The sequence below is a fragment of the Trichosurus vulpecula genome, chromosome 5 (genome assembly GCF_011100635.1).
Source record: "Trichosurus vulpecula isolate mTriVul1 chromosome 5, mTriVul1.pri, whole genome shotgun sequence".
In the NCBI taxonomy this organism is placed as follows: Eukaryota; Metazoa; Chordata; class Mammalia; order Diprotodontia; family Phalangeridae; genus Trichosurus; species Trichosurus vulpecula.
The window spans coordinates 108,486,912-108,500,882 of record NC_050577.1 but is presented as its reverse complement, the minus strand read 5'-3'; the positions used below and the strand labels follow the sequence as shown (position 1 = coordinate 108,500,882).

The 13,971-nt window shown below is 40.2% G+C and overlaps 1 protein-coding gene across 1 annotated transcript in view; it reads right to left on the bottom strand.

The window, feature by feature from the left end:
• KIAA1549 (KIAA1549 ortholog) overlaps positions 1 to 13,971 on the bottom strand; it is a 157,080-nt gene that overhangs the window by 97,349 nt on the left and 45,760 nt on the right. Inside the window, exon 2 of the mRNA XM_036760330.1 lies at positions 263 to 3,013. Coding sequence (XP_036616225.1) covers positions 263 to 3,013 — 2,751 coding nt within the window. The remainder of the gene's footprint in view (positions 1 to 262; positions 3,014 to 13,971) is intronic.

Genomic DNA, 13,971 nt, shown 5'->3' with positions numbered 1-13,971 from the left:
TTATGTGTTTTAGGGAGTTCCCTCAAACCTCCCCTCACTGGTAATTCACGACTTAGGAAATCAAAGATTTCACCATATTTCCATAACCATGAATTTATAGGCAAGAAGGGCAAAACCAAGGAGGGCATTCAAAGACTGCTAAAATATCTGTGGGCTAATTCACATGGTGTAGCCGCTATGACTTGGCACCATGACTTTTTCTTCTAATATGAACTAGAAAAGATCATTTTAACCAAAAATATGACTCCACAAAGACACTTACCAGCTGTGATCAAGTAGGGATCAGGAACTGTGATATCACACACATATGGCTGTTTGGTAGTTATCAAAGCTGGAGTTTCAACCAGAGCTTCAGTGGTAGTCACAGGATGAATGATGGGGTCCACAGAATGAATGACGGGGTGCACAGGATGAGTAGATGATAGGGCAGGAGATGTGCTGCTCTCATTTGGATTCTGATTCATTGTTTTGTGGCTGAGAGTAGTATCAACAGTAGCAGCACTCATATTAGCTATACTAAACACAGTGTTTAAAGGCTTGGGTGATTCTGTGGGTACAAATGATGAGCCCACAAACATTGGCTCCGTAGATAAAGGTGAGAGGATAAACTCAGGTATAGATGAGGACATTGGAGAGAGAGATGATGGTGATAAGGACATTTCAATTATAGATAATAATACAGTACTAGGAATGGCCTGGGAAAATGAGGAGAGAAATTTGTAATCATCTGTAGCACTGGTATGCTCATCTAAAGGGTTAGGTGTTGAGAATATTACTGAAGATTCAGCTAAAAAGGGTGTCATCTGAAGACTAGTCAACTGTGATGGCAAGTGGGTTCCAATGACTGAAATACTGGGAGCGGACTCAAAACTGGAGGCAAATAGTGTGGTAACTACAGGTTCATGGGAAATGAGTGAAAACTCAAGGTAGGAGGTAGTTTCTGTAAAAACTGAGGTATTATAAACTTCAAAATCTGGCTGTAAAATTGATGATGCTTCAGAGAACCTAAAGGGATGAGATGAAAAACTTGATGATGGTGCTATTTCAGAATAATTTATGGATAGAACAGGGTGTGTATTTAAATGATGATCTGAATTTTGCCACAGTTGCGAAAACTCAAGGTCTGTAGTACTGCTGGCCAAAAACTGAGGTGAATGCAAACTAACAGTGTCAGATGGTATAAATGCCTCAACTATGGCTGACAAGGCCTGAGAAAAAGATGTTGACAAATCATTTGGCATCACAGAATTCAAGGTTATGACATCAGAAGATGAAGGTACCAGGCCAGTGAAATTCAAAAGAGGAGTTGAGAAAATATTGGATGCAAAATCCAAAGTACTTCTAGATTCATCTTCTGAAAAGCTGGCAGACTTCTGGTCAGAGAAAAATAATGGCTCTATTGAAGGGACTAAACCATGAGACTCAAACAGATTTTCATTTCTAAGGGCAACTGATGACATAGTTGTATTTGAAATGATGGAGAAAGATGAGTCAAGGAGAACACTGGTAATGTCAGATGCTGCTGTTGCACCAGAAGGTAACACTTCAGTTTCAGGAACAGAGAGGAAGCTGTAGGAAGCAGAGTCAAATAACAAACCTACAGAGGGTTTCTCATGGGATTGATATGCTGATGAAGACATAGCACTACTTGGGAGCACATCCATTAAAGCTGAAATGCTAAAGTTCACATCAGAGCCTTCCATGAATCTGGAAGACAGTGACACCATCGGTCTTGAGGGGAAAGAGGTATCAAACTCTTGAAATGTTTCCTCAAATTCAGAGAAATCATCAATTACGCTACTCAGCGGCATGCTGCTACTCATTCGCAAGATGGAAAAGGACAATGTCTCGGCATCATCTCCTGAACCCATATCTTTCTCTATGAGACCTGTTGAGAAAACTTGCTGGGATGGAACCAAACTGCAGTGAGTGCATTGTATAGAGGGTATGAAAGAGGGCAGAGGACTTATGAACTCAGTGTAGTCACCGTGACCTGGTCCTATTGAACTCCTAGGGAATTCTGATGTTTCACTGAAATTGCTAGGAAGAAAAGGGTTAGTTGTAACATCATCTGGTTGTGTGGAAAAAGATATAAATGGAAGACTAGATGAAAACAAAGCAGAGTTTATGCTGCTTATGAAAGCTAGTTCTGCCTGTGAAACACTTGTAATCAGGGAGGTCCTTGGAGCCAAGGTCTCTTCTCGGCTTTGATTCATATCAGGGTACATTTCAGGGTATTTTTCTGTACTTGTTACCATAACAAGTGGTGTTGTCTCACTCGTGGGAATGCTGGAAAAGGTTAGCTGCTCCATAATATTACCACTCAGCGGCTGCGGTAACGAAGACTGAGGGGTGAACAGCATGCTTTCAACATCTCCTCTCACTGAAGCCACAGCCTCTACCACTGCAACACTTGGTAAATAAACAGAAAAGTCAGTGGAATAAAGCAACAGATTGCTGCTTGGGGTCAGAACTATTCCATCTGAAGAGAAATGATCCGTCTCAGTGGCAACACTAATGGGGCCAAACACATCAGTGAACGACGTCATCTGTGGCTGCATTGTGCTTTGCCAAGTTGTTATAATATCTTTAGTGTGTAAAGAGGTAATTGGGAATGAAGGTGTTAGCACAGTTTCTAATGCTTCTTTTGATGGCTCTAATAGACTCACTGTGGCATGCACCACTGGAGAAGATGTAGCAGTCCAGTGTGTTTCTGGAAATGAACTAACCAATCCATCATCATGTAGGAATGCCTCATTACTTGTCATTGAGAAATAATCTACAACTGAGATATTTAGTTCTGCTGTGTTCCGGCTCATTTTTTCTTGGTTAAAAAAGGTTGTGCCAAAAGAAGTAGCAGACGAAGATACTACCACATGGAGAAAACTGTTTTCCTGGGATTCTGGTGCAATCTCTGCTAAGGCCGCGTGCGTAGTGGTTTGCACCGTATTCTTCTTCAACATGAGCTCCACAGAGTATAAAGAAAGATTTCGCTGCTCCAGTGACAGCTCATCTGATGGAAGACAAAAAAAGTAAAGTCAGTCATAAAAATCAAGCTGAGGCAATAAATACTACTGTTTCACTGAAATGATACAAATAACAGTATTCATGAAATCGGAGAATCTCAAAGTTGGAAGGTACCTCAAAGGTTACATAGTTCAAATCCCCATTATAGTATGGAAACGTATCCAACCTAAAACATCCCCAAGTAAGGCGGCATGGAATGGTAGATAGAGTCATGGGTTTGGAATCAAGCAGATCTGAGTTAGATCCCACCTCTGAAATAACTAGCAGTGTGACCACAAGCAAGTCATTTAACCTCATCCAAAAAAATGGGGGAATGATGGGTGCATTATTGGGATTGTTGTGAGACTCGAATAATAGCTAGTACAATTAATTAATAAAGCTAGTGCTTTAAAATTTTTACAACGCACTGTACAAATATTCTCACTTTATCCTTACAAAAACCCTGGGAGGTAAGTGCCATTATTATTATTCCTGTTCTACAGATGAAGAAACCCAGACAGACAAAGCAGAAGTGACTCTGCCAGTGTCATACAGCTAGAAAGTATCTGAGGCAGTATCTGAACTCAGGTCTTTCTGACTCCAGGTCTAGCATTTTAACTACTACAATACCTAGTTGCCAAATGAGAAAACATATTTAAAGCACATACTTAAAGCACAGGTATTATATGGCAGGTATTTTGGGCCTCAGTCTTTTTTTGTTGTTCTTGCTTTTCCCTTGAATGGTAAGATTCAAAGAACCCTGGTGAAGGGTGAAGGAAATTCACTGTTTCAGTTCAACATGGCTTTGGTGGACTTTCTTTGGCATTTTTGGTAGAATACCATGCCAAAACAGGTTTTAGAGTGCACAGGACCCCTGTAAGGGTTAAGCAGGATTATGTAAGATAGAGGTATGGGAAAAAGACAATGGCTCAGTCCAAAGAATAGATTAATTTTAGCCTGGAGTCCTCTGCCTGACTTTTGTTCACCAGCTGGGTACAGTGACTGATTGTCTCAGCTGTGATAAAAAAAAAAGCTATCAGCCTGCTCTTCTTGGGAAGACGATCTCTAGCCACTATATCCCAGCTGACCAGAGCAGGCTAGCAGGTGGCCCAGAGAAAGTAGTGCTTCTGGTGCAGACCTTCAGCTGAATTACAACAAAGTGGTTACAGTAAAAACAGTTCAGCTAGGAAATAGAGGGGCAGGGAGCAGCCCCAGATGATAGACTCACTTACATAGTCCTTTAAGCTTTACAAAATGCAATTTTTTCACCATGATCCTGTGACCTAGGAAATACAAACCTATTATCTCCATTTTACAGATAAGTGAACTCAGGCTCAGAAAAGTTAAGTGATTTATCCAGGAACACATAGCTAGTCTTAGACTTAGACTCAAACCTAGCTCTTCTAACTTTAAACCTACTACAATATGCTACTTTCCATATGACTGTTTAAATATATATCTATAAGTATGAACAATAAGTGTACTGTGCAGCTCACTGAAGGCTACTAATAGCTAGAGAAAGCTCTAAGGGAAAGGAATCTCCAATAAACAAGACTTCTTTGTTTTGTTTGTAGATAACTTTTTTGTTTGGTTTTAAAAACAATTTATTATGAATGTATATTTGAGCAACATAACCAATTTTATAAAAATTCACAACATTTAGAAAAAACCTTCAACTTAGTAACTCATATCTATGGCACTTCAAAGTTATCTTTTACATTTATTTTTTATTCTGCCATCAGCACTCTCCCCACTAAATTCTCCTCACATTAAAAAAAGGAAAAATAAAACTCTTATAATAAATATGCAAAGTTAAGCAAAATAAATCCTTACATTGGCCATGCTCAAAAATTTTCCAATTTGACTCATTCAGCATAGTGATTAAGAGGCAACATGATATAACGGATATAGACCTAACCTCAGAGTCCAGAAAACCTGGGTTCAAGTCTTTGGAAATACGCTGGTTTTATGCCCCTGGGCAAGTAATTTAACCTCTCAGTGCTCTAGGAAATTCTCTAAAACTATAAATTTCAGAGGAGGTGCCAACCTGCATTTGTTGAGGGAGTTTTCTTATCCAAGAATTCTCTGCACCAATGAAATCACAAGTCCAGTCCCTATTTCTAGCCCCTAACATAAGTGATTGTGCAGGTGCCCTTGTTAGTCTTAGACGTTGTCCAATCTTGTCTGATTTTTTGTGACCCCATTTGGGGTTTTCTTGGCAAAGAGATTGCAGTGGTTTGACACTTCCTTCTCCAGCTCTTTTTACTAAGGCAAACAGGACTAAGTGACTCACCCAGGGTCACACAGCTAGTAAGAAGCTGAAGCCAGACTGGAACTCAGGAAGATGAGTCTTCTTTGTCCAGACTCAGCACTTTATTCGCTGCGCTCCCTAGCTGCCCAGTATCAGTTCCAGTATTTGGGGCCAGCTGCTTCCTCACTAGCCTTCTGAACAAGTTTCAGCAATGGACAGCTCCTAGACACTATCAGTGTTTCCTTTATGAGAAACAACTGGGCAGGAGTAGACAGGAAGAAATCAGAAGGCCATCCAAGTGGGCATGTCCAAAAGGAAATCAAGCATGCACAACCAGAGAAGTGAGGAGAGCAAGGAGCCGGAGACAAGAGAAAACAAGACAAATCCTTGAGGTGGAATGCGGAACAGTATGATTAAGATCTGACAAAGGAGAACTGGAAAAGACTGCTCCTTTAGAAGCTAAGGTAAGAACACTTATTAAGAAGAAGTTATTATCCCTATCTCTTTCCCCATAATGTCTACATTAATCCTTTTCATTTCTTCTCTTTTCACTTCTCAATTCCTAGCAAACTGGCTCCTGTACTTCACCATTCAACAAACTGATCTCCCCAAAATCATTAGTGAGCTATTAAACTGCCAAATTCAGTGGACTTTTTCCTGCTTTCAAACTTGGTCTTTCTGCAACCATTAACAATGTTGACCATCCTCTCCTCTCTGCATTTTCATGATACTGCTCTCTATTGATTCTCCTACATAGTCTCCTTCTTAGTCAGCCTGCTCCTTCTCAGGCATCTTTGCTGGAATATTATCAATATCCTTCCCTGTAGAAAGAAGAGGGAGGAAGAAAAAAAAAATAAAAGGCAGGGGGATGATGGAGTGGAGGGCAGATGGGGGTGGAGGTAATCAAAACAAACACTTTGGAAAGGGGACAGGGTCAAGGAAGAAAATTCAATAAAGCGGGATGGGTTGGGAAGGAGCAAAATGTAGCCTTTCACAACATGAATATTGTGGAAGGGTTATACATAATAATACATGTGTGGCCTAGGTTGAATTGCTCAACTTCTTAGGGAGGGTGGGTGGGAAGGGAAGAGGGAAGGGAATTTGGAACTCAAAGTTTTAAAATCAGATGTTCAAAAACAAAAAAACTTTTTGTATGCAACTAAAAAATAAGATACACAGGCAATGGGGCGTAGAAATTTATCTTGCCCTACAAGAAAGGAAGGGAAAAGGGGATGAGAGGGGAGGGGGGTGATAGAGGGGAGGGCTGACTGGGGAACAGGGCAACCAGAATATACGCCATCTTGGAGTGGGGGGGGAGGGCAGAAATGGGGAGAAAATTTGTAATCCAAACTGTTGTGAAAATCAATGCTGAAAACCAAATATGTTAAATAAATAAATTGCATTAAAAAAAAATATCCTTCCCTGTAAATGTGGGTACACCCCAAGGCTCCCCTCTAAGAGGCCGTCTTTTCTTTTCTCTCTATTCACTCAGCCTCTGGGTAATCTTACAAGATCCCATGGGTTCAGGTATCATCTCTATATAAAGATGATGATCATATGACTACATACGGGTATGTATATGCACACATATGTGTATATTAGATATATATGTATATAGTCTCTCCCCTGATTTTTATTCTCATATCACCAATTGCCTATTAGATATTTACTTTTTGTTGTTGTTGTTCAGTTGTTTCAGTCGTGTCTGACTCTTCATGACCCCATTTGGGGTTTTCTTGGCGAACATACTAAAATGGTTTGCCACTTCCTCCTCCAGCTCTTTTTACAGATGAGGAAACTGGGGCAAACAGGGTTAAATGACTTGCCCAGGGTCACACAGCTAGTGAGTATATGAGGCCAGATTTGAACTCAGATCTTCTGGACTCTAGGCCGGGTGCTCTCTATCCACTGTACCACCTAGCTGCCCTACAGTAGATTTACTATTGGATTCCAACAGATATCTCAACATGTCCAAAACAGAACTCATTATTCTCCCCCCCCAATCCATCTCTCCCAGGTTTGCAACTTTAGAATCATCTTTAACTTTTCACTTATTTTTACCCACCATATTCAATCAGACAAACTGGCCTACTCCTTCTTTGAGGGGGTTGTGTGCCATATTCGTCCTTCCATAACTGTCTTGATAGATTGTCCCTCATTTCTGGAATGTACTCACTCCCTCCTCACCTCTCTCTCTTTGAATCATTAGCGCCTTTCAAAGTTCAATTCAAGTGCTACCTCCTGACCTCCCCCAAGCTGCTGGTATCCCCCAAATGACTTTGTCTTTACTTTGAGTACAAGTATATAGATATAGACATATATGTGCACATCTATATATACATATGCATATGTATGTATACACACATGTTGCTCACATATCTTATTTTACTCATAATTTCTCTCCTAATTAAATACTGTTTTGTTTTGTCTTTGTATCCTCCAAAGCCTAGCAAAGTACTTGGCACATAGTAAGTCTTTAATAAATGCTTATTGACAGAATGATTGAAGAATGGTTAATGTCAAATGCTACAAAAAATAACATAATAATAATGATAACTAACATTTATATAGTGCTTACTATGTGCCAAGAACTCTGCTAAGTGTTTTATGATTATTATTTGATCCTCACAACAACTTTCTTTTTTTTTCTTTTTTTTTTTGGAAAGGATACAGAGTTATAATTTCATCCACCATGTAAGAAACTCACTCTGGGTGAGGAAACTCCCTCTGTATCAGTTCACATCAGCAAATGTTCTACAACTTATAATCTTAGAGAATTGCCTGAGAGGTTAACATTAGAACACCTGGAATTTAAAAATATCTCAAAGGTGCAGGGTATATGTATACATATATATACGAATATATGTATGTATGTGTATATATATATGTGTGTGTGTGTGTGTGTATATATATATATATATATATATACACACACACATACATACATACACATACACACACACATTCTCCTTATGGCAAAGAAAATAGAGATAGTAGGATGAAATTTTTATTTCAAAGCCAAATTATAATTTTTTTGCATCAACTCATGTTCCTGGTCCTTATACTCGATGACTTGCCATTATTCACTCCTACATGTAGTTGTATTTTAAGGTTCAGTCTCTTTTCTTCTCTCTCTATACTCTCTCCCATGGTAAAGCCACAAGAGCACTGGAAGATACAGTGTCTAGACAGGTGGTCCAGTGAATAGAGAGCTAGGTTGTCCAGTGAATAGAGAGCCAGGTCCGGAGTCAGGAAGACCTGAGTTCAAATTTGGCTTCAGACACTAGATGTGTGACCCTGGGCAAGTCACCTAACCTTGTTTGCCTCAGTTTCCTCATCTGTAAAATGAGCTGAAGAAGGAAATGGCAAACCACTTCAGTATCTCTGCCAAGAAAACCCCAAATGGGGTCACGAAGAGTCAGACATGACTGAACAACAACAACAGACCCTACTGTGTCACTACAAAGCTGCAACCTTGGGCAAGTCATTTAAACTTTTGGGCCGTGGTTCCCTCATCTTTAAAATGGGGAGACAGGCCTTACATAATCTCTAAGATACCTTCTAACTCTAACAGTTATGAGGAAGACAAATGAAAAGAGGTCACTGAATTTGGCAAATAGAAGGAAGCAATGTGGAAAAGATATTTTCTTTTTTAAAAAATTTATCATTTTTATTTAATATTTTAGTTTGTAACACTGATTTCCACAAGATTTTGAGTTACAAATTTTCTCCCCATTTCTACCCTCCCCCCATTCCAAGATGGCATATACTATTGCCTTGTTCCCCAGTCAGCCCTCCCTTCTGTCACGCCACTCCCTCCCATCCCCTTCCCCCTTACTTTCTTGTAGGGCAAGATAGATTTGTATGCCCCATTCCCTATATATCTTATTTCCCAGCTGCATGCAAAAGCAACAGGGTTTTTTTTGAGCATCTGCTTTTAAAACTTTGAGTTCCAAATTCTCTCCCCTCTTCCCTTCCCACCCACCCTCCCTAGGAAAGCAAGCAATTAAACATAGCTCACACATGTATCATTATGTAAAACACTTCCACAATACTTATGTTGTGAATATTTCCTTCCATCCTATCCTATCTCCCTTTATTCAATTTTCTCCCTTGACCCTGTCCCTTTTCAAAAGTGTTTGCTTTTGATTACCTCCTCCCCCTATCTGCCCTCCCTTCTATCATCCCCCCACTTTTTTTTTATCTTCTTCCTCCTTCTTTCCTGTGGGGTAAGATACCCAACTGAGTGTGTATGTTATTCCCTCCTCAGGTCAAATCCAATGAGAGCAAGATTCACTCATTCCCCCTCACCTGCCCCCTCTTCCCTCCCAACAGAACTGCTTTTTCTTGCCACTTTTATGTGAGACAATTTACCCCATTCTATCTCTCCCTTTTTCCCTCTCTCAATATATTCCTCTCTCACCCCTTAATTTTATTTTTTTAGATATCATCCCTTCATATTCAACATATATATGTATATACATATACATATATATATTCCCTTCAACTACCCTAATACTGAGAAAGATCTCATGAATTACACACATCATCTTGGAAAAGATATTTTCAATAGGGTGATGGAGATTGACACCAGACTACAGTGGAGTAAGAAGTGAATGAGTGGTGAGGAAGTAAAAGCTGAAAGTACAGATGAATAGTTCTAGTAGACTTCTCTAATAAGTCTATCCTTCCTAATTATTCCAACTGTTCTTCTCTTGCTTCTTTCCCCAAGAACAGTAAAAGCCAAGAGAACAAGATTACAGTTAGGAAGTACTGTGGGCTAAGCTAATTCAGTGTCCACACTAAGTTTGGAATTAATACAGTGAGCTCCCAGGAAAGAACTGGGTAACACCTGGTTGCCTAACGAAGGGCAAACCTATCCAGGTCAGAAATGGAGCAGATCAAAGCCTTTCTGCAGATTATAGTGGAGTCACTCCATGAGTGGCCCATGTGCTTCCAGTCTGGGTTGGAGAGGAGGAGGAGTAATCTAGTTAGGGGGACAAGGTGTAAATATACCAAAATGTAAATCACAAGACAATATAAACAATGTCACAAGGCAATACATACTTAGTTTCCCAATTACCTGCACAGGACAGAGAAAGCATTAGGGACCTTGAGATCTTGGAAAATTTCAGGGAGGAAATGGAACTGGGGCTGGGCCTTGAAAAAAGATAGGACCTAGATAAATGAAGAGTAGGAGAGAGGGAATTGGTGGTGATGGTGAGGGTGACAATGAATAGCAGAAATAGAAGCACAGATATGGGAATGGTATGTGTGAGGAATGGCAAGTAGTCCAGTCCTGCTGGAATATTAAGTATGCAGAGGGGAGTTAAGAGGATAAAGCTAGAAAGGTGCCAGGTCACTCAGGACTTTACGTGTCAGGATAAGGTGTCTGGTGTTTTTGTTGTTGTTTTTTACTTTATCTAGCACCTACTGTACAGTAAGTGAGAAAGTTTAACAGGAAGAAATATATACAAAGTAGCATTTGGGGGAAATTAATTTAACAGAGACACTTAGAATGGGCTGAAAGGGAAAAAGGTCCAGGTAAACCTAAGAGAGGGCTGTTGTAATAGTCGAGGTAGGAGGTGGTAAAAGGGAATGAATTAGAATGATGTCAGATGGAGTGGAAAGGAAAAAAAAATAAAGAGTTGAAGAGAAATTGCTAAGAAGGAATCCACAGGACAAGGACCTAGAGACTGGCTGGATGAGGTACAAGAGGAAGAATCAGTCAAAGATGATTCCAAGGTTTTATATAACATGTTCTAGAAATTGAAATTTACATGCAACATGAGGGTTAACAGATTAAACCATTCGCAGTTAGTTTCCTTAGCAGTAACTCTAACTCAAAAATTTGGTATACCAAAAGATACCAAAGAGATTAAAAAAAATGTTGGTCACAAGGACCATATCCCTTTCAATAGAATATCACTGTTTAAAATAGATGAAATGTAAACAGAGAATGTTTTTAAACAGAAATATTAAATGCTTTTGTAATTTTGCTGAACTACATACATTCTACCAATATGGCCATGCGTTTAGGATTTCTTGCACTAGGACTTTAATTATTTATCTGTCCTATAACAAGCATAACTAAAGATGAACATGATACTTTTTACTGCTTCTGCAAATCAACAGCCGTCCTTTAACAGCTGTTCTTTTCCAGTTCAAAGGTCAATGAAAGAAATAACTTCTCAGCGGCCCCAAGCAACTAGGACTAAGAAGACTTACAGATTTGTACTGGTGGAGGTTTGCTGGGAGTTTCTCATACCAATGAAATCAAAGATCTAGACAAAAAAAATACACAACAAAAACACAGATACTTTTTCATTATCTATTTCAGGGCTGTCCAAAATGTGGCCGCAGTACGATTTATGCGGCCCGCCTATAGCACAGAAATTCACATAAACGCTTTAGTAAATGAAGCCAAGCTACCGCAGAGCTCTCACTAAAATGGCAAATCAAAATATATCGTCTATTGTTTCGATAAAAACCTAAAGTTGGACAGCCCTGATCTATTTCATCAGTTGGTCTAGTGAGGAAGTTACTTTTTAAACCTTAAAGTGCTATGTAACTATGAGTCATTACTGTTTTTATTTATATTTCTATCATGGGAACAGGAAGCCCCACCATTGCAGTAGGGTTACCTCCCTCTACACAGAGACCACCCCCCCTCCCCCACACACACCTGATGAATCAATCAATAAACATTTATTAACCACCTATCATATGCCAGGCAATATGCTAAGCATTGTAACACACAAAATTGTGAGTTACATTAGTTGCTATACTGAAAAGCCAGGAGCCCAGCTTCTGTCCCGGTGCCTCCCATGGAAGTGCTACCCCTTCTCCACTTTGTTTCTGGTACTTTCCAGAGGCAGCTATAGGCTAATTTGCATGTCCTGGAGCAACTGCCAAGGATAAAAAATGTAATGGGAAGACAAGTGGGAGAGCGGAAGCCAAAGGAGTTCCCGGGAACCCCAAGACTCAGTGAGACACTGAGAAAGTAGAGAGAATCTTGCCAGAAAGTGACACACAGAGGGGACAAGTCGGAGGCGTTGTCCTAACTTAAGAGGAGTGAAAATTGGAGACTAGAAGGAACAGATGGCAAGAAAAGTCACCTGAGGAGAGTCTTTGAATGGAGAGAAGGGATGCAGGCATCCAAGTCAAAGAGAAGAAAGTTTCAAATAGCACAAGGACGTTGAATTCCTGTGCTTGAATGACGTGGAAAGCTTCAAGTGGCCCAGAGTCTGCCTTATTTCTGAAGGTATAATAGGGATTAACTACTAGTGGGATCATTCCACAGAGAAGACATTCAAGATGCAGCCCCACCTCTTGAAGGTGGGGTGGAGAGGGGGGCAGGAGAGAGTGGGAAGCAACTACACCACCTGCAGAGTGGGAGAGAACACTGATCAAAGAGCCGGAAGCCAACAAGGCAGGGAGCTGGAGCAACAGAAGCCACACTGCAGATACGGGCAAGAAAGCAATGGAGCAAAATTGAAGGGGCCTGCCAAAATGCCAAAAGGCACAGAAGTCCCCAGCATCAAGAAGCAAGCCCAAACTTTGCGTCATTCATAGAATAAACTGGTCCAGGTCCCAAGAGAAAGTTAGCCTTTAGGAAAGAGGCAGGTTGCTTTGAATATCCACTGAACCCAATGTTCCCTTCCTTTCTTGGGGCACCAACCAGGGTAGTACTCTAAGTCCCCAAAATTGTATAGATCCTAGGGAAACAGCCACCAAAAAAAGAAAGAGGATTTTTTGCCTGCCTATGGGCTTGGGTGCAAGTCCTTTCTATTTTCTTTACTGTATAAATATGCCCCATTTTGATTCCTTATAAGCCTAAGAGCTTACAAAAGCTGGTGATAGACTCTCCTTAACCATTCATTCAATAAACACTTATTAAGCACCTACTACATACCAGGCACTCTGCTAAGTGATGGAGATAGAAATAGAGGCAAAAACCAGTCCCTGTCCTCACACTGACATTCCTAGGTTTCTCCTGGATGGGTCAGACCAGCCAGAGAAACAAATTGGGAGCTATCCATAGCGTACCAGAGTCCTCATGTTAGCTAGAAGCCTTGGGCAAAAGGTTACATTCACAGGCCTCCACTCCCATGCATAGGACAGTATCTTCAATAAATACTGGTGAAATTATGGAGTATATACTTTGAAAGTATCATTATGGAGAAGTCACTTTGTGTCTTTATTTTCAAATGATATTATATTCTGATAAAATGTGTCTTAAAAAGTAGCACTGACTCTGGTGGTTCAAATCCAGCCTCTGATGTGTACTCTTCGTCTGACCTGCAAAATGAGGAAGCTGGACTAGACCACCTCTGAGGGCCTTTCCAGCTCTAGGGCTATGATACTATGTGTGGCCCTAAAACCTGAGCCCCAGATTAATAGGGACTAGATTCAATCTTCAGGGCTTCTAAAAAATTGGTCTCTTTATACTACCAGGGATTCTTACCCTGGAGTCTGTGAACTTCTTTTAAAAATTTTTGATAAATGCATTTCAATATAATTTTTAATAACTCTAGGTGGTTTATTTTGTGCATTTAAGAACATCATTCTGAGAACAGGTCCGCAGGCTTCACCAGACTGCCAAAGGTATCTATGACACTAAAAAGTTTAGAAACACCCTGCACCAAAGGGAAGCCAAATTCTCTGCAATTATAAGGACCAATCTTGTCTCTGGAAAAAGAGATGTGGTTATA